The 20,858-nt window shown below is 36.0% G+C and overlaps 1 protein-coding gene across 2 annotated transcripts in view; it reads right to left on the reverse strand.

Annotated features, from left to right (window-relative positions):
* LOC122719697 overlaps positions 1–20,249 on the reverse strand; it is a 200,775-nt gene extending 180,526 nt beyond the window's left edge. For both annotated transcript variants that reach the window (XM_043945740.1, XM_043945739.1), the window contains exon 1: positions 19,779–20,249. In XM_043945740.1, the coding sequence (XP_043801675.1) occupies positions 19,779–19,830 (52 nt within the window). In that variant the 5' untranslated portion in view covers positions 19,831–20,249. The remainder of the gene's footprint in view (positions 1–19,778) is intronic.
* Between the last annotated feature and the right edge of the window lie 609 nt (positions 20,250–20,858).

A 20,858-nucleotide genomic window follows, 5' to 3' on the forward strand; every position in this document is an offset into this window, starting at 1 on the left:
TTCCGTCTAACGAACCAAGAAAATGTATTTATAGCCTCGTCTTCGTTTTCTTTTAAGAATGGATATCTCGACTATTTCGCGCGATAAAATTATTTCATTCGACAGATAATAAAAATTCGTTCTCTTCTACGATACGTTGAATCATGATATATTTAGATTTTTCTTTTCAATTTAATTTTGCACCAATTACTAGGTTACTGATTTTTTATTTGTGATTTAAAGAATAATATATATTGGAAAAACTATTTCCTATGTGTATAGTTACATGAAATTAAATTTATCCTATAATTTTAATAAGCTGAATAAACTTTAGATGAGAAAATTTTCTACGATATTTTTTTAAAATTCCTCTAAACGCATTATGATTCGAAAATTTGAAAAACTTATATTCGCTTCAAAAATTACGAAAAAAGATTGAAAAGGTACGAAGGGATGGTCGCTTAATTTGATAAATGATTCTTCTTCCCCTAATCTTATCGCCTTTCCTTTAATTTTAAAATCTTTTCTAAAAAGACAAGAACAGAAAACATTCAAATAAACATTCAAGATTCATCTTATTATTTTACACACGACCTCCTGCCAACTTTCCCCGTATAAAATCCCCACCCGGCAGTATCCACCTATTAAACGAAATCCGTGTTACTATCGTTCCACCAAAAGAACAAAGAGCTCGTGAACACGCGAAAGCGTGTGGAGAATTCAAGAAAAAGAGCGAATTCGTTTATACGGGATAGAAAAGGTGGTTTCCCCATCTTATTGGATACTCGATTCCTCCCCCTCGCAGAAAGAAAACGCAACCAACCCGTGAAACTCTTGTTCCACCTTGATTCCTATCTCCCTCGTTTTTCGAGATACTTTCGGGAAATAACTACTTTCGATGGGAAGGGTGGGTGTCGGATTTTCATCCCCGATTCCCGAGGAGAAGAGCATCGATCTCATTTCGGCCTCGTTTACCGGTCGAATTCCATCGCAACGTTTACGTTAATTACTTCTTACGCTTCATTGGACGCGGGATAACGAGCTCCGCGGGCAAAAAGCATGCATTTAAAAGCAAGGCTTGCACGGTTGGGAAAAATGCGAAAAAAAACCTGTTAATTAAGTCCGGCGGAAACGGGGAAATGGACCCTCCCTCCCTCCCCTCCGCAAGCTAATGCCGATGACGACGCCCGAGAATAGTTTGAGGTTAGCCTGTTCGAGGAGGGCGCTAATCTCTCGATGTTCAATGGCGGCCGAGTCTTTTAGCTTCTTGCGAGGCCCGGATTTACAATGCTGTATTGTTAAAAGTGGTGGAAAGAAAGTGTTATGGTCTGTCCATTAGGGGAATGGAGAGTAAGGAGAGGTATTGAAATGTGTGTGGATTGTAAAAATCTATTGATACTGTTTGCAATCAGCCGGAGTGCATTCTTTTGGATGGGATTCTAAGATGTTTAAGGAAAAATCTATGTTGCACGAGGGAAAAAAGAAAAATTGCTTTTTGTCCTTTCGCGTTATTTATTCCTTTTGTGTTAGTTCACTGTCAGTTGCGAGATTTTATATTATGAAAATGTGCATTGATCAGAATTTGACATGTTCAAATAATAATGAGAATATTAATGTTAATTATAATTTTATAAAATTGTCAAGAAACATAAAAATCGTTATTCGTGAAAATATGTTATGTATAAATTTTTTCTGTGAATATCGTGCTTTCAATTTTAAAAATTCCATTCAATTGCGCAAGGTTTGCAATTTTGTTGCAAATTTTGAACGCGATCTAAGCACATTTATCGGAATTTTGAAAATGTTACGAATCTTTTCAATTTCTTTTTTTTTTTTTTTCGAATTGGTCAATTTGTAACGACAGAAATCGACTACGGCAAAGAACAATGCGATTTACGGTATGCGTGGAATGAGGTCAAACGTAGTTGTCTTCTTCCTCCTCTTGAAGGAACGATCGGTCCTCCAATTGCATAGGATTTCTCTACGTGCTACGTGATATCAGGCTCGATTCTATGCTTTCATCTTTGAAAAATATCTAATATCTGCTGAAATATATCGGCATGCAGAAAGAACAATCTCTAGGAAAGCAAAAAAGTCGAGTATAAAGATACCAAGAATCGTCAATTGATTTCGAAAGAATTATTATATTTATGTATAATTTTAAAATTTTTGTTTAAATAATTTCATTTTTTCATTCTCTCACTCTCATATTATTTTTAAAATATTTTTTACTTTTATTTTATTTTAAAATATTTTTTAAAGAATTTATTAAAATATGTATTCAGTTGTGAAATATTTTAAAGTCTATTGAATTACAAAATACTATCGGGAAAAAGATTTTCACTTAAATTATTTATATCTGAAAAATATGTTAAAAAAAAATGGAGTTTAGTTATTCGTTAAAAGTAATCGATAAATATATAATTAAATTCATTTTTAGATAATTTTAAATAATGATAATTATTTTAATATATCTTCCAGTTAAATCAAGTGATAAAACTTTGACTTAACAATATTAATTTGTTTTAAATAAGTAAAGCGATGTAAAAGCATGGTTTTATTTAAATACCTTTTATCTATATTCCACTCGAAACGTTTTCTACTACTTTTAATATATTCACGTTGAATTTATTCTGTTACGAGAAAGTTAATATCCTATTCTCCCTACTAAAATGTTAATAAATGTGATACTTCAGTTTGAATTTTGGTAGAACTAATTTTAATTCAAATTTTCTGTACGAAAATACGAAAGCATAAATATATTCCAATAATCTAAATGTATTTCATGATATTAAAGTTTTAAATATTTTTTTTTTTTATTCACGTTTCGACAGAATGAAAAATTATACCAATTTTTTTTACTTACTCTCGCGATTTTTTATTCTTTCTCTTTAGAGTATTCCAAAAATTGGTAGAAATGTATAAAGTTTCGTACAACTGTCTTTTACAAACTGTCTTTTTACTAATAATAATAATATTCGCAGCGATGGATGTGAAACGAAAATACAATATAGGTAATACAATATTTCAGAATTTTTTATCTTTACATTTATTATAAAACGTAATAAAAACCTTTTCTGTTTGCTTAAATTCTTTCATGATATGTAATAAAAAATAATATTTCCGTGTGTTTTACTTTTAAACCAGCATTAAAATTCATGAAGCATACGTCCTTCAAAGCAAATTTTTCAGTAAATTTTTTTTCAAACGATACGCACTTCACGTCCAAGTTTATAATACTAAAAATTTTAGAAATTTTTTATCGTATGAATACACGTATTATATTAATTAGAAAATTATATATTTCCTTTTTAAGTAAAAACTTGACTTCCAATAAAACTCCCTGAATGTTCATTAAAAAGAAAAAAGAAAGAGAGAGAGAGAGAGAGAACGAGAAGTTAAAAGTCTGCTCCATAAAATCAACTATCATTCAATAAATCCTGTTACAGAACGCATAGAAAAACGTGTCCAGTGGAAATATAAAATAGAACATGGGGCATACGATCGTGTGCACGGGTTCAACGATTTATAAATTCTGTTTGTGGGTCTGTAGCTGTAAAACGTACCAATAGTAGTCTATAAATTTCTTACTAGGCAAACTGCTTTACGAGAAATCATAAAAATGTAATTATTGGTAATACAAAATAAATACAGAGTAACAGAGAATAGTATAATACAGCATACATTCATTTGAACAGAGATCCTTTTTACACGGAGGAAAAGTCATAAATCTCTGAATAAAAAATAAAGAAAAAATTGATTTAAAAGGCGTATTCTGTAACTGAAGTATATTATTTATCAAAGTTTCACCATTATTTATTAATTTTAGATTTAATTGGCATTTCTCTCGGATCGATCAATATTTCTCGTTGAAAATTACGTAGGAAATTGTAAAAGAATAAAATCACATTAGAATCACTTTAATAATTTCTGTAGCCTTTTATAAAATATCATAAATAAATCTCGGTATTAATAATAAATCAATTCGCCCCTTTTCTAACTATTACACTTATATTTATTTCTCCAGCAGATAAATTTGTTAAAATGAATTATTATTTCTTGGATAATAATTTTAAGAAGAACTTTACATCCTCTCATAGTCTAAACAATATGTAAATTATTCTTTCCCAATTATTAACATTTAATAATTTTGCAAATCACATTGTAAATAAATGACACGAGAAGAATATTGAAGTATCAATAATTTGTTATTCCCTTTGTTTCGAATTATTTTATACCATATTATACGTAATATTACATATTACATTCTACACCTGTAGATTAATATCAAATTAATGATAAAAAAAAAAAAAGAGTATCATTTCTCTACATTCGAGATATATTTTAATAGATGATCAAGAAATATCACAATAATTCCGAATTTATTAAATTTTCCATGAGAATATTTATGCAGATATTTCACGTGTAAAGAGAATTACAGTTGCTATAAATTAATGAAATCTCTATAAATCATTCCAATGTTCAGAATGTATTTTATTATAACAAAAAGAATAAATTTATTCCCCTTATTGATAATGATTTCGTTACTGATTTTTTTCTCAAACCGATTTTAATTCAATATCCAATGCATTACGTGCTCCTCTCTATTGTTCTCGAACGTCTCCATAAATTAACATAATAATATCTAAAAAGCCATTATTACTTATCTATAATATTTTTAAAATACTTTAAACTTTCCATATACATAGATTTATCATTTCGAATCGTTTTCTACGACAATATATTCTTTACAATTAATTCATTATCCACCTCTCCTTATATTTATTCAATAAACCACCGATATTCTTCGATTCCCCTTACACATTATAATTTCCAACATTCGTCCAACAACCTTAAAGTCGAGCAAATAAAAGAAAACATTTCTGATTTGTCTCGCCACGAAAAATTCGCTCGTTACCTTCACGCACTTCTCCAGGTGATTACAGGGCTGAGCAGGCAATAATCCAGGTAAACACGCGCCATAACGATAATAACAACACACACAAAAGAAGTTTCCCTGTAATCTTAGCGAAGTAGTTCGTGGAACGAGTGATCCATCCTACGAAAGCTAACACGAAAGCGGGACGGGGGGAGAGGCACGTTCAAGCTTCTGAGAAAAGGAAAGGGAGGAGGTGTGCAGAGCGAGATGTGCACGCCTAATTTCCGGTTCGTTGCACAGGTTGACTCATTTTTGCATAATGCAGCCTAATAAGGGCTAATGAATGAAATGCTGTAACCCCCTCCCCCCCCCTCCGATGTTGCGCAAATTGGATTTACACCACTTGCCATTCCTACACTTTCACCTTTACCACCCCTTGTCTCTATTCGTAATCTCGCCACCCTCCCCTGTCCTTCATCCCTCCACGTATTTGCATACTTTATAAATCCACGTTATGCCATGGCTCACGGGGCGAATTCTGGGAATTCCATCTCTCGGAAGAAACCTATCTCGAAGAGTGGTGTACGATTTGCGAAGAGGATCGACTCCTTCTTTTCTCTCCTTCTCTTTCTCTTCCTCTTCATTAATTATTCTCCTTCGACCTCGTCACTCTAACCTCCCCTATCATCGTTCCATTACTCCACTCCCTCTTCCACGCGGTTTATTTCTCGAAAATGCACAACAGGGTAAGAAGTCTTCTTCCTCTCGCGAAACGTGATCTGATCGATGCGTACATGCATACAGGGGATGTGAAAAAAGTTGGATGGATCGCGGGTGTTGAGGTAGCAAGGAAAATCAATTACTCGCTGCTCGGTTGAAGGGTGTTTCAGCTGGGATTAAATAGTCGAAGGATCGATCCGTGTTATATTGGAGTTCTACTCGGCTAACAATTTGATAAGATAGTCGAGGGAGAGGGGGGAAGGGATTCTCGTTCGAAAGTGGGGGTGGTTTACGTGGTTTTATGGAAAGAGAGAATACGAAACTGGAAAGAAATAGGAAGTTTAATCTCGCGGGGGGTGCCCTTTTGTTTTGACCGAAACATGCGGGCAGTTAGGAAGAGTGTTTTAGAGTTCAGAATAAACATAGGTCTGAAAATGAAGCTCGACCAAGCGGCTAGGTGGTTTTCTGTTCCAGTGTACTTCAAGTGGCTTACCTGCCTCTATTCAACGTAAGTTGCGCGAAAACAAAGGTCTTCCATTTTAAATTCTCTCCACTTTCCTTACGAACACTTTCGAAAGGGCGGCCATAACTGTGAACGATCGATGATCTAGCAAAGGTTATAATACACCGATGAATTTATCGAGAGAATAAAAATTTTATGGACAAGTGAAATTTGAGTGGTCAATCAATTGCTTGTAAATGCGATAGGGAATTTAGATTACGATGTGCATTCGAATTTCTATTTTTTAAGAAACCTGATATTCCTGATATTATTAGTGATATATTAGTCGATTCCCTCGAAATTAAAAGAGCAATCATTTGTATGTATCATTTATTGAAACAGTTTTTTAGATTTGTTATAAAGGATTGTATTTTATATTGAAAATTATGTTTATCTGATTAAATTTTTGACCCACTTAACGTTTCTTTTGCGTTTTTATTAATTTTGAACATTTATGCATTCTTTGGCATTTAGTAATTTTTGTGTTTTTTAAATATAATTCACATCATTTCGAAAAAATTTACGTATGCTATTTATAATTGATAATTTATGTTCCTAACAATTTAATCGAATAATTTTCCGCCAAATATTTGATCACAATTAAAATTCTCCATTTAAAATGAACGATTATAATAATTTCAATTATATCTACAGATCTTCTAACATCAATTATTAAACTATTATACGTAATAATTTAAATCTAAACACGAGCTTTGAAGTCTATGATCGACATCTGCTGGATCTCAGCCGTAAAATACTTCGATACCCAAAAGAAGTGTATGCTACATTACTAGCAACGCTTGCGTAATTATTACCAGACATCCTTTTTGGACGAGCATATGTCGGTGTATAAATACGGAAGTTTAGAGTTCAGTCAGAACCTCTTTGTGAAACTTTATGAGATTTCAAAAGGGAAAAGACAAACCTGAAATTAAATAAGAATCTTAACCTGACGATTATTCTAAAAAAAAAAAGTTTCTCCACGATGATAATGAAGGAATAATCAAATCCCTATTATAAATAATCCTGTAAATAATGCTAATAATCGTAAATATTGATACAATACCAATTTTCCTGTCCAAATAAAATTAAACGGAAAAAGATAAACCACCGAACATCTTATATCCATTCCACTGTTTGAGCACACACAAATCTTTCATCAAACTAATTGTCATAAGAACCCTCGTGGCTCCCCCAGTTCCCGACAGAGCCGCCCCTTCCTCGCCGGTTGTACCAAGTTTGGATCCATTTGTAAGCGGGCGATAAAAGAGCAGGCTATGCTCCACGCTCGAAGAGCAAACATTGACTATAGCCCCGTTAAGCAACATAAACTCAGCTTTGGGGTTAAAGAAAATACCGTTCACCGACGTGTTGCCTCTCTTAACGACTTGATAATTGTCTGAACGTTACTGTTGGACAACTCGAACTATCCGAATTTCTCCTCTTAAGACACCTTGACACCCTGTTTCAGCCTGTTCTTTCATCTATTAAAAACTCCAAGTAGTTTTGGGGTTGAACAATTTCCTTGATCCAATGCTCGTGTCTAACGATAATTGGCTTCTTAATTGGAGTTTGGTTAACCAGTAACGTAACGTGTTCAATTATAGACGATATAGTTTAATTATTTGTATAACGTAACGAGTTTGTGAATATTTATCTAATCTTTTTTTAAATTTTTATATAAGAATATCACGTGGAAACTTGAGAGGAATTGATCAATCAATTGGAACGAATGGATTGTCAGGATATTTTTAATTACATTTTTTCGAAATAATAAATTAACAAATCAAAAAGGATTCGTCTGTTTAGGAATCTTTGCTATAAAGAATTAATCGAGGAAAATTTTTTACGGATTCTTATGCTGTATTATATTTGTATTTTTGATTTTATATAAAATAGCGATTCTAAAGTAATTCTAGAATAATATTTCTTATAACTTTATCATAGAATTTTTTAACGAACTATACATTCACGGAATCCGAGTGTACATTAATTTTATGACAGAATTGTCCCGACGATGGCAAGTTTGAACTATAATATCAATATATTTGATGATTGTCAAATGAAATCCCAGTAGGTCAGCTATGATACGCTTGGCGATGACAACTCTCAATTAACGTTGAAATTGTCAACGTTCTTGACAAGTGTATTGTCTATTACAAGGTAGTTGCAAGATCTATTGATCTATCTTGTGGCAAAATTTGTTATTCCCATGAGATGTCCATTCACCGATATAGATATAAAGATATGGATTAAACTAAACAAATTGGACAACACTAAAAAATGTAATAGAACTATATATATTTTCCTCTCTTAATTAAATCAATATTATTTCTTTTTATGCATTTCAAACAAAATTCAATTGAAAAACAAAATATAAAGATACACGAAAAAGATCACAACTTTCTACTTAATATTTCAAATGAAAATTATTTTCATATACGCATGCAAAATTTATACTTATTACATTATTATACCAAAACAATTGCTTCCCAAATTATTAAATAAAAATCGATCTAACAAAACATTAAAAGTAATTCATTATGAAAAAAAATCTTCTTATTTTCCATACACGTTATGAGAGGACAAAATAGAGAGAAAATAAATAACTTCTACTTATCGATACCCAACACTTGTAACACTTGTACAACCGTGAAACGCCATAATCGTCCGCATCTTAAACCAACTCCCGCCTAAAATTGCCATCAGCAACTACGCTGATCGAATCATCCAACCTCGATTATTACGATTACAGAGGGAACCGGTTAGATAAACGGTGTCACGATAACAAGACGATCCCGTTTCGAATTCACACTCGATCCAACCTGAGTATCCTTGTAGACATTAGCTTTCGCGCTTTGGGATTTTGCCGGGGCAAAGAAAGGCGTGGCTCCTAATTGAAAGGGGATTAATTAACGCGCGCAGACTGTAAGAAAACCTGCTGATATTCGAATTCTTTCCCTCCTTCCCTATGGGGTTTTCTATCGAATTATGCGCACAGAGTTTCTCATCCTCGTCTCGTGTTTCTTTGAAAAAAAAAAAGAAAGGCGAATTTTCATGGGAACGCAACTCCTATTGTATTCAACGAGGGATGAAGAAAGAGAGAGAGAGAGAGAGAGAATGGTGTATCAGATCGCGTGAAAGGAAAGGAGATGGATGGAATTTTGATAACGTCGGAACGGAGTATGTTTTACCACAACAACCGCGATGTATTTCCTTTCCTGGTAGTTACACCTCGTGGAGGGGAGAAAAATTGTGGAACAGGGTTTGAAACCTTGCATTCGAAGTGTTTTACATTTCAATAATTCCCTGTTAAGTGATATATATATCTCTCTCTCTCTTATGGTTTCTCATTTAACTTTAATCTTGTCATCCAGCGACGAAAAGATAAGAGGGATGTATGCATGTGGAATGGAGAAAGTTGTTTAACTACGATATGAATCCTTTTGTATGTGAAGCGTGAGTTGGATAATCAAGTTCATTTTTTGAATCTTTATTGGTTTTTTTTTCAGGTAAATTGAAAAACTTTTGATCAAATTCTTTTCTTGGTGAATTCTTTTTTTTTTAATTTTTGTTGCTTGAATCTTTTACGAGTATTTGCTTGAATAAGAGTGTTAGTTTATTATGTGATTAATAATTAATCCTGATTGTCTATATTCAACATTGATGATACAAATTTTGATGATAGAATTTTTGACGAAATTAATATCAGTTTTTATTCAAAAAATGGAATTTGTTGTGCATTTTAACATTAAAAAATATTGATTCATATTGTTAAATAATTTGCTATTATTATGAATGATTTATTCAGAAAATTTTCACTTCTCAACATTTAATTTCCAACTCATAATTTCCTTATTAATAATTTTCTAAACTTTCTTCCATAAGTATTGAATTTATCCTACTATAAATACAACGGGAACAATTAATTTCTTCCCTGATAATTCGAATTATCACGTTTCTCGCAAAATCAACAAATATTCTAACATCCATGTGCGACAATGCGAAAATACTACACAGCACACACACAATTAAAATAATAATTTCACATTATCTCCTTGCTTTAATCTCTCGTGCAACACGATGAATTCAAACAGAAAATATATAAGCACACACACCGTGGAAACGTCCTCGGCTTGGAATCCCCTCGGTCAGAGAACTCGGTCAGAAGAGCAAATCCTTTTCCTAAAATTCAGTGGTGCAAATGTCGGCGGACACGGTCGTCTCTCTAAGGGTGCGAATATATTAGAGAGAATAAAACTCTCGAGAATTGGCCTCGAGAATGTTTTTTCGCCAACACTATCAATGTCTACCGACGAAAAAATAAAAATACTCAAGAATAAAATTGCGAAGTTTTATTTTTCGGAATGAGAAAGGAAATTTCTCTCATCAGGAGAATATTATATCTCTCAAATTTTAAGAATCTCGAACCTTCGAACAAAAAAAAACGAGAATTCCTAGGAAACACGTATCTTCCTTCGCCAAAATTTGCCAAAATATATATTAAAAAAGGACAGCCACGTGACAGGTCATACGTGTCTCTTTGAAAATATCATGTCACACTTTATCCATGATACGAAAGTTCTCAAGTATTCCTACGTTCGAACGTTCTCCCAACGAAACGTGTTTTCGAAAAACGAAGCCACGAGTTCGGACCAATAAACTCGCGAAAACTCCAAGTTTTCGTTTACGGAGCATTTTTACAAGCGAGACACACACATTACGGGTGTAACCAGGCCTCATAATGCGGGCAAATGCTATATGAATGCGGTTTTGTGGGGTAATATCCGGCCAGGGTCGAACGTTAAACCGTTCCTCTTGACACGGCTAAAAAATATATTCTCTCCCTTCCAAAAAAAGTGATGTTACGTGGAGAAGAGGTTATAGACGTTCTCGATAAAGAGAGTGAATGGCAATTGACGACTCATATTGAACGAATCAGATTTTCTTTTCGTTTTTTGGGGGATGATGGGAAAAATAGAATAACGAGATAAAGCTTCCCTTTTGAAAATTTTTTGGAAATTATTTACGTTGTGTAGAGGTGCAGACGTTTTCGATATGAAATAGTATAAAATAGAGCCGTTTGAGGGATGATAAGAGAGTGATGGAAGAAATAGAACGTAACGTAGAGGATTATTTACTGTTATATACTGTCTTACGATAAGATGGAATATGATATAGAGATAGTTTTTGAAATATTTAAGCTTTTCTGATCTTTTGGAAATTATTATATTATGCGAGGGTGCAGACATTCTTGATAAAAAGAGTAAATAGGGTTGCTCGATGAATATATACCGAGAGAGCTCGCGTTTTACGTTTTAGGATGAAGACAGAGAGATGATGATGGAAGAAATAGAATAACGTGGGAATTATTTCGTGTTTCACGTTGACGTGAAATATAAAGAGGGATAGTTTTTGGAATATATAAAACTTTGTCAACTTTTGTTCTGAAAAATTATTTTCTGACTCGTTTGGAACACTTTGTCAAGTTGAAAGGAAACATGAAAATCATAAAAGAAGCTTTTTAATTAGTGTTCAACAAAATGCGAAAGCACCCGAAAGCTTATCTGTCGTATAAAGAATTTTTAACAAATCATGGAAGTGGTAAAACATTTTTATGTGTTGAGGAATATATTTAAGTTAATTATAAGTTTCAAATCTATCGAGACAATATACCATTATATTTACAAACGTTGATAATTTGTATAAATATTAAAGATACTAACTTTAAATTATGTTTGTGATATCATACAACTTTTATCTAAAATAGCTTTCATCAGTAGACAATAGATATTCGATAGGGTCGATTTAAATGAGCTACTATCCTTTAAACATGCTTGAAATATAATTATAATATAATAGATACTTTACTGTGTAAAATATATCACGCTCTTCATAATAAATGATAACGAAATATCGTTAGCTACTAGAACAAATGTGACCTAAAATAGCTAAAATAATGTTAAGCTCAAAATAGATAAAATATTCCTGGATTAAATTAAGTAAAAGGATTTCAAAAAAATTCACTACTTATTCTATCTTATATTCTTTTATCTTCCCATTACATACAAATTGGGAGAAATTTTTGATTCAAATGCGAAAAACATTTCGATTCTCGATACCAGATAAACACACATACTTAATTAATTCAGATTATTTTCCACTCGAATTGGATGGGAAATAATCTGAGGATATTCGAAGAGATCTCGTTGGAAAGAGAGCACATACCGTCTTAATGAAACTGGGCGAAGGAGGGGAGGATCAGAAGAAAGGGTGATCGTGAAAGGGCCTCGCACGATTTCCTGTTCGAGATTCTAACGATAATAATCTCTCACTGTTGGCAAGGAGGAACGTCGTATCGTATCAGCATGCGCGCTCGTACACGTCAAATCGTTTATTATCGCATTCGCGGCACAGTTGGACACCCGTGTATATTATTAAACCATCCTCATCCTCGATCCACGGCGTCCCTTTACGTTCACGGACGTTTCTAAAATTACCCCGTCGATCTTCCCCCTCCTCCTTTCACTTCGTACACTTCGGTGTCTTCTCCTCACGGCCCTCGAGCATCCACTTCTTCTTGGCATTCCATACCGCGTGTTCGCAACGTGCGTTTTCCCTCGAAAACAACCGTGAAAAAGCCCTCCCCTTTCCCCCTCCCCCCCCCTAATATCACGGCACGCGGCCTCTAAAAAGCGTAGATCAAAAGGGACACCGTCACGCGCATTATTTCGCGATAAATCTTTTAGTTGGTGTCAACGTTAACTTGTAATTTTGACAAGTTATATTGATAACGTGAGAGAGAACGTTTCGCTCGCCAGAGATGCCTGAGTCTGTATATTTATCGAACGAGGGTTTATTGAACGATGCTGGGAACGAATAATATTGAAAGATTCGTTTCGTCCGTTTCAATCGCATATGGAAAAGATATGGAATAGAAAGATAAATAAACATGACAAAAATTGTAATTTAATATTTGTAGAAGGAGATATAATTAATCGATCGTATGATGAGTACGATGTAAAAAAATAAATTGATATATTTCTGGACGCATCAATGCATAAAGATACTTTTTGAATCGAAAGAGATGAATTTATGCAAATAAACTTACGGACAAGAAGCAGAAAAAATATTTATTCGTTGTATTTTAACCACTTTTATTTTCAATTTTATTATCGGGATAATAAATTTTGAGGAAAAAAAATCTTACAAAATAAAATTTCATTCGCGTTATGCGTTTAACGAAAACACGAAATGAAATATTTATCGTATCACGTTAAATAAACATTTCGTAATCAATATCAAACAATATCAAAAATATTACGTCTCTTGCAAATAAATGGAACTTGTAATTAGATATTAAAGTTACATCATCGCAAACAAGTTTCCTCAAAGTAATTATATCGAAATGTGAACATATCGATCATATTATGATATCAATATACAAATGTAACAAATATAAAAATATGTAAGAAAAAATTATTATTATACTTCGATAAAATGTACATTTAATAATACCGCGATTATCTGTACGATATTAAAAACAAAGTGCAAATTCAATCGTTAAGTTACAAAAAATTTAATATATTTAAAATATATATTATTTTCCACTCCATGTATTTACCATTTTTTATCGAGATACTTATTTCGTGGTATTATTTAATCGATTATTAATTTTTATTAAGAAAATAGAATTTTATACGTGTTAACATAATTATTCCTCAGAATATGTACACGTATATTCATCGTGTAAATTCAATTTCAATTGACGCGAATATGTTTTGATATATAATCTACATATATCGTAAAATTTACATTGCAAATTGTAAATCATTTTTCGCCTGTCCAAATATAGAAATCTCGAAAATTATTAATATCATCGATTGAATTTCGGGGCGGGTGGATTATTATCAATGTACTTTCTTCCTTTTTTGAATATTTAAACGTTAAATAAATAAATTTCGAATTGCAAAATCAATCGATCCTAATCCTTTAAGCAGACTAACAATTATTTCGTTATATCGTTAACATTAAGGAACAAATATTATTACTATTATTACATATTTTGTTCACTTGTTACACAGTTTACATCAATTCCAACTACTCTTTCATAAAATAGATAGCGATCCCCAAACGATTCTTTTTAATCCATTTTGCTTATACCTTCATTATCAAACGAATCTCGATCCATTTTACCGATTTGAATCTTAATTAACTCGGTTAATCGAGGTCCTATTATGCTCGCGGGGAAAAATGGAACATGGAAAATGGCAATTCTGCTTAATTTAACGTTTAATAAAACGAAAACAAAAAAAAAAAAATAAAGAAAGGAAACAACGCTAAAAATTCTACCGATTTATGGCACAATTGTCCCTTTTCACAAAACTTTCCATTTACTTCTGCGTTAACCAAACAATTACGCTCAAAGGTAAGCGAGCAGTACCACGTTCCCGGGTACCACGTCGTAATTCACGGCGAGAATACCTCGGCCGTCTAATTGCTTCGCCAACGGCCCTGAATCACCCTGCACACCCCGTTATAAAGATTCGATCGGTGAACTCTAAGTGTCTCATCGAAGGGGAGATTCGACGGGTTCGAGTCATCCCTTCCTAACTTCACAGACTCGTTACATCATCGCTTCTATCTTCATCTTTCCATTCAACTTAAACGACCGCCTTCTAGATAGAGATTAGATCTAGAAATTGATTCGGATACATTTATACAGGATCTTACTTATAATACTTTTGAAATTTGATCGAGACTGAAATTAATTATATTCCGTTCAATATCAATTGATTTCGAGAATTTAGGAGAGAAAGATAATTTTACCAAAGTGATGAAACGCGACAAATTTTTTTTTTTTCATTTTCTTCGTTTTTAAACGTCGTTTCAAACGATTGAATGAGAAACTCACTTCGTTACAACACGTCGACATTAAAATTTTTCTTACGTCACAAACTACCTACTACTCGCCATTCTAGAAGAAGTTGGCCCTAAAAGTGGGACGAAGTCATCAAAATTAATAGAAAATATCTCAAGGATATAAAAGTTACACGATTTCTTCTTCTTCTTCGTAAATTAACTTCACCCTTTAAAAGATATCGTTAAAAGAATCAATCCCTCCAACACAAACATCTACCCTACTCCTTCATACTCATTCCTTCCTCCAACGAGGATGAATAACGATGAAAATCGGCAAAAAGCCAGCGGGCAAAATACACTATGCGTGAATGTAACCACGTAGCTACGCGATAGAACGCTTCTCACGGTATCTAGTGGTCGAGGGCTCGGAGACGCGCATTTACGCCGCAAATGGAAATCCAAGAAAGCGGCGGCCCGATTCAAAGCCAGCCCTGTTTTTTTCCCCCCCTCTCCTCTCCTCTCCTTTCGTCGTCCCCCGAAGAAGAAGTCCGCGAACCGTGAGATGCATTCAACGTATCCCGCGGGGACTTTCCCTAAGCTAATGCGAGATGAAATTACAGCCCCTCCCTCCCTCCCCCGGGGTTCCGGTCGACAGTCACGCCGTCTACTCGAAAGACACTGGCGGCGCTGCCCCTTCCCTCCCCACCCCTTCCCTGCCAGCTTCTCTTTCAACCTTTTCTACCTTTGCTTTCTTCTTTTTTTTTTTTTTTTTTTTTTTTTCGTCCTCGTGGTCCTTCTTCTCTCCTCCCCTCCTTTCCTCCAATGCTCCTCGTACACACGAGGAGGGGGAGGGGGAGGGATTCGTTTCAACTCGTTTGGTCGCTCCGAGCGAGCGTTTACCCTTTACAAAAAGCTGCCCTTAATCTTCGACGGAACCTCCTCCGCTCTCCTCCACCCCCTCCGCCGGGAGTTTCAAAGAGGAATTTTCCAGTTATTGGAGGAGGATATTTCTCCTCGCTTTAACGAGATAACTTGTACTCCCGCGATCAAAGATTGACAGTGGCTCCTCGAGAATCGTTCGATGGTTCTTCACGATTCTTCGAATATGGAAACGAGAAGGTTAAAGGGAAGATTGGAGATCTTTTCTCCTCGCCCCCTTTTTGGGGGAGGGGGGTATAATGTCGCGTCTCTCGTACAGTGTATAGGCAGGCTGTTCTATTTCGCGATCAATCATGGGGCTCGTCCCTCGTCTCTCGTTGTTTCTCGTTGAGAGGATATTTCATATCGCGTGTGGGGCGGAGATATATCATTTAAATATGATGAATGAACGGATCAACGATCGACAAGAGGATCACGTGGGGCGTGAACCAATGAAAAAAATCGATTAGCATTGAGTAATTTTGCACGATGCATAGAGAGAGAGGGGAGGAGAGAAAAACGAACTCCTCGATCGAATCCTCGCTGTTCGTAAACTGTTCCTTACTTTTATGGAAGGAGAAGATAATGGCTGTTCCAAGTTTTCCAACGAAAACGTGGCGCGTGTCTTTTCATATATATATATATACGTATAGATCGAGGTATGAAAAAATATTAATAGCATTCTAAAAGTTCGTAAGTTGGTGGAAAAGCGAATGGATTATTAATGATAGAACGAGAAACGGGGGACTTATTGTAGCTTTGCATTGAATAGGGTGAAAAAAGGAGGTTGGCTATTACTCGACGTCATTTACATTTATTCGAGGTAAAAATCCTTTCTTCGTCACGGCACCGTGCAAAGAACAATCAAACGTAATTGACGGTACGTTAATTACAAAAATAAATTACACGGTGCAGGGGAGGGGGGTAGAGGGAGGATTTAACGATATTCAGAAATGCCCTGGCGAATAATAGCGGAACAACAACGGTGAATAAATTAAGAACATCAAAGAAGCGATATACGTAAATTTTTGCACATACCGGAATTCGAATAATGTTCATTAAATGAGAATATATATATATATATAAAATGGGTGGCGTAATTTACACGGGGGTTATCTCCAATTAAAATTTACCAATTTTGCTGCAGATATAATATAATATAGAATGATCAATAGCGTTTTTAACAATCAAGATTTGAATAAAATTTTCTTTGATGTTTCTTAGTTAATATCATTCTGACAAGATATAATCTTGATCTAAATAGAGCTAGGAAGAATGAAATGAACTACGATTTAAAAACGTAAAATAATATTTCTTTAAAGAAAGCTTAAATATAGACGAAACTATCTTAAATCATTCCTTAAATATCACAAGAAGTTCCTTACTTTGAATATTCTTGTTGAAAAACGATACACGGATATGCGTTCTATCACATCGAATAAAAATGATACGGACAAGGAAAAAAAAGAAAAATGACATTAATATAATGAAGAGATAAAAGGGAATAAAAATGTGTAGTAATAACGATGGAAAATTCTTGCACAGCGGAATGCACCCTCATTAACGAACCGAAATGCTGGATTAAACGTTATCCGCATTTTCTACATTCTCACCGATTTAAATTCCCCCCCATTATATCGTACAAGCATCTATCCATCTATTCTCATAACCATTCCACTAATATTAATTATAACTAGCTGCGATTAATACCGACATCAGTTTCACTCTTGCAAACAACGGTTGCGGGGTAAGTTTCTCCGCTATACATCTCCCCTCGCCCCCATCCCCATCCCACTTGTAATCGAGCTTCTCACTGAAGCAAACTCATCTATCACAACAATAAAGTTCCCTGGCGATCAGTTTGGCATTTCTCGATCTCGAGATTAACGCGTGTCGTTCTCCCTCGGTGGCGCAAAGCCTCGATTATTACCGCCCGGCCTCGATAGCTAAGGTTCACTTGCTAATACGCGCGTCGAGGAGTTTCAAGCAGCGTCGGCAGTAAAGAGAGTTGCCACCGTGCGCCCTGCACGCTCGCTCGAGTTAAGTCACTCTGCAAAGTTTGCCCGAGAGAGGTATACGGAAGGCCCGTTAATGTGTCGTAAATCGTTGCTCTCGCTCCGTGCACGAGTCAACCGCAGAGATTACACTCGACCGAGGCAGTCAAAAGTGAACTCTCTCTCTCTCTCTCTTTCTCTTTCTCTTTCTCTCTCTCTCTCTCTCTGCAGCTTAGTCAAGTATCCGGTCTTAACAATGTACCAAGGATCGTACTGGCCTCGAGTATCTGTACCGTGAAAAGCGAGCCAAGCTTTAGCTCGTTTACGTGACAGAACGAGACCAGGCAGATGGAGAATTGTCACGGTTGGGAGTCGTCTAAAAAGGCGAGGCAGAGGCCACGGAATCAAATGAGTTTACACAACGACGACAACAGAGTTTCGTGAGTGTAATCAAGCCGGATTGGGATAGGGAAGCGGTGAAAAGGGGATAACCTTCTCTTCTTAGGTTGCGATTTGAATTTCCACCCAAAGGCAAACGAGCCAACACCCACCGGATCCTGGGGATCGTCCGTCGAACGTCGATAGAGGAGATGCGATAAATTTCGACGCAATAGCTTCTTAATTACAGAGAGAGAAAGAGAGAGAGAGAGAAGGAGGAGGAGATTCGTTAGAATTTGTCTACTAGATATTTTACTTTTGAGAAAGAGAGAAGATAAAGGGGTAGAAAGGGAAAGAAAGAGAGAGAGAGAGAGACGAAGAGAGAGACCAGCCAGCACAATATCGAGCCACGACAAAGGGCACAGTTACGCGTAGAAATCGTCCCAAAGAGAAATGAAATCGATTTGCATTTCCAAAGAAGTCTGATTGTACCGGTGCCCAGGATACATCAGAATTTCCTTTGTCAATTTCGAAGTCATTACTCGGTCGTTGCACTTACTAGTATGAAATCATCAAGCAATTTCACGTCGCGGATTTAATGGTAATTTCAAAGTATTATATACCCGGTTATGTTACTCTTGACAATGTATTGTCTGAAATAAAAGGTGAAAAACAATCGCGGACATGGCAGACTGCACTTGCGTATTATCACGAGAAAGTTCGTAGAACGAACCATCTGACTCGATATCTTCAGGTCTCTTATTTCTGTAATTCTCACGGGAATAATGTCGCTCGAGGATTCTTCTATTCTACGACACGAATAAATTCTCGTAAAATCCTATGTTACGAATATGTAATGCTTCCCTCGAAATTTCGCCTCAAAATCTATAACCTTCTGATGGAAATTTGTAAAAAGTATATTGAACGTATTCTCCTTTAGGATAAAGGATAATTTCGGTGAATCGGTTGGGACAATAATGAAAACTACAAAAAACCGCTACCTTTCAACATTGTTCCTTATATAACTCCTTTGCACGCTCAGTTTCAGAAAGAAAAAATATTTCTTTGCTCAGTCGAGCTTTGCAACCCGGTGTACATTCCTTTGTCTCTATCTCACGCTTCCGGCGTAACGATAAAAAAAGGATTTCCGCAATGGCACTGGCAAATAGTGCCAACAGTCATCACGAAACATATTTTTCCCCTAGTCTATTTTCGCGCTCGTTGTCACTTTGTCGTTTCTTTTAAACCACCAGCTGACCGAGCGCACCGTAAGAAATGACACGTCCTGCTTGGCGAAATGCCGGACAATGTGGTAACTAAAAAGTTACGACACACGATGATGTTGAATCCGATGTACGGGAGGGGAATGATAATCCTGTCGTTTTGTCACATTACATCCGATTACGCGCATCCCACGCATCAACGTACATTCGTACATCAAGCGTCATTATTCATGTATTCCGTTACTCCATATTTCGGCCCGGTATACGAACAATCGCAGTGACGCGATCGTAGAAACACGATTATTAAAGTTGCTACAGCTTACCTGATATCATGAAGAAAGCGAAAATCGCTTTTAGCCACAGGTGGCGAGTCATCTCGAATCCGTGGATAACGTCGTTCTTCCTCTCGATCACTGGTCTTTCGTTCACACAATAGCACACCACACGCGATACTTTTCGCGCTATTTACGAAAACATGGAGGGCATTGAAATCTTTGACAATGCATCGATGATAACTGACTTTCACCGGTCTCACGAAATAGTCATGGTGCACGATGAACGCCACTCTTTCCCGAACCAAACGTCACTACACGTTGTCCCCGTATGAAACGTCAAACTCACTATGCGCAGCGTGGATACCGACTGATCCGCGAAACCGTTAGACGATGCGGTGGTGGCGACAGCGGCGATTCGAATCGCGAACCGCGAGACGAAGGACTCGCTTAATTTTTCCTTCACGTGGCCGCGACACGCAATCTTCACTTCTTCGAACCGTAACGCGCGAACTATTAAGACGATCGATGCCGTATTGGTCGAACGTTATCGATCACCAAGTGTAGAGCAACGCCACAAGCACTAGAAGAGATTTTAAGCACTGTTGACAGGGTAATTGCACGTATATCTGCACTGGATTGCGACAGACGAGACTGAGCGTCGCCGCGCGAAGCTGTTCCGTCGCGAGCCGCGCGTGCGCAGACCGCCCTTCCATCCCCACCACTGTGCTTCGCCCGAACTATCCGAAAGAATGCGCCTCTCTCTCCCTCCTCGTTGCTTCTCACTCGCACTCATTGCCACTCGCCCTCGCAGTACGCACACGATCAACGGGTCGCGCCGTGATCTTATTCCACACCTCCTTTCGGGGTGAGACGAGAACACGAAAGAACGAGAAGGAAGAAGAGAGTCCAAGCCCTCTGGATTCAATTTGCCGGCCGAAACTTTTTGTTGAATAAGGTTTGTTACGTATCATCATTCAGTCGCATTAAGGCCATTGTCGAGCCTCTTGTCTCGATCTTATATATTTTCCAATGTCTGCGCGTCTCCACTGGAACAGACACGCGATAAACCACAGACACGGTATATATCCATGTGCAGTGGATATCTCCCTGACGTGCATTACACTCTTG

Source organism: Apis laboriosa, unplaced genomic scaffold, assembly GCF_014066325.1.
Source record: "Apis laboriosa isolate Shangri-la unplaced genomic scaffold, ASM1406632v1 scaffold99_cov153, whole genome shotgun sequence".
Taxonomy (NCBI): Eukaryota; Metazoa; Arthropoda; class Insecta; order Hymenoptera; family Apidae; genus Apis; species Apis laboriosa.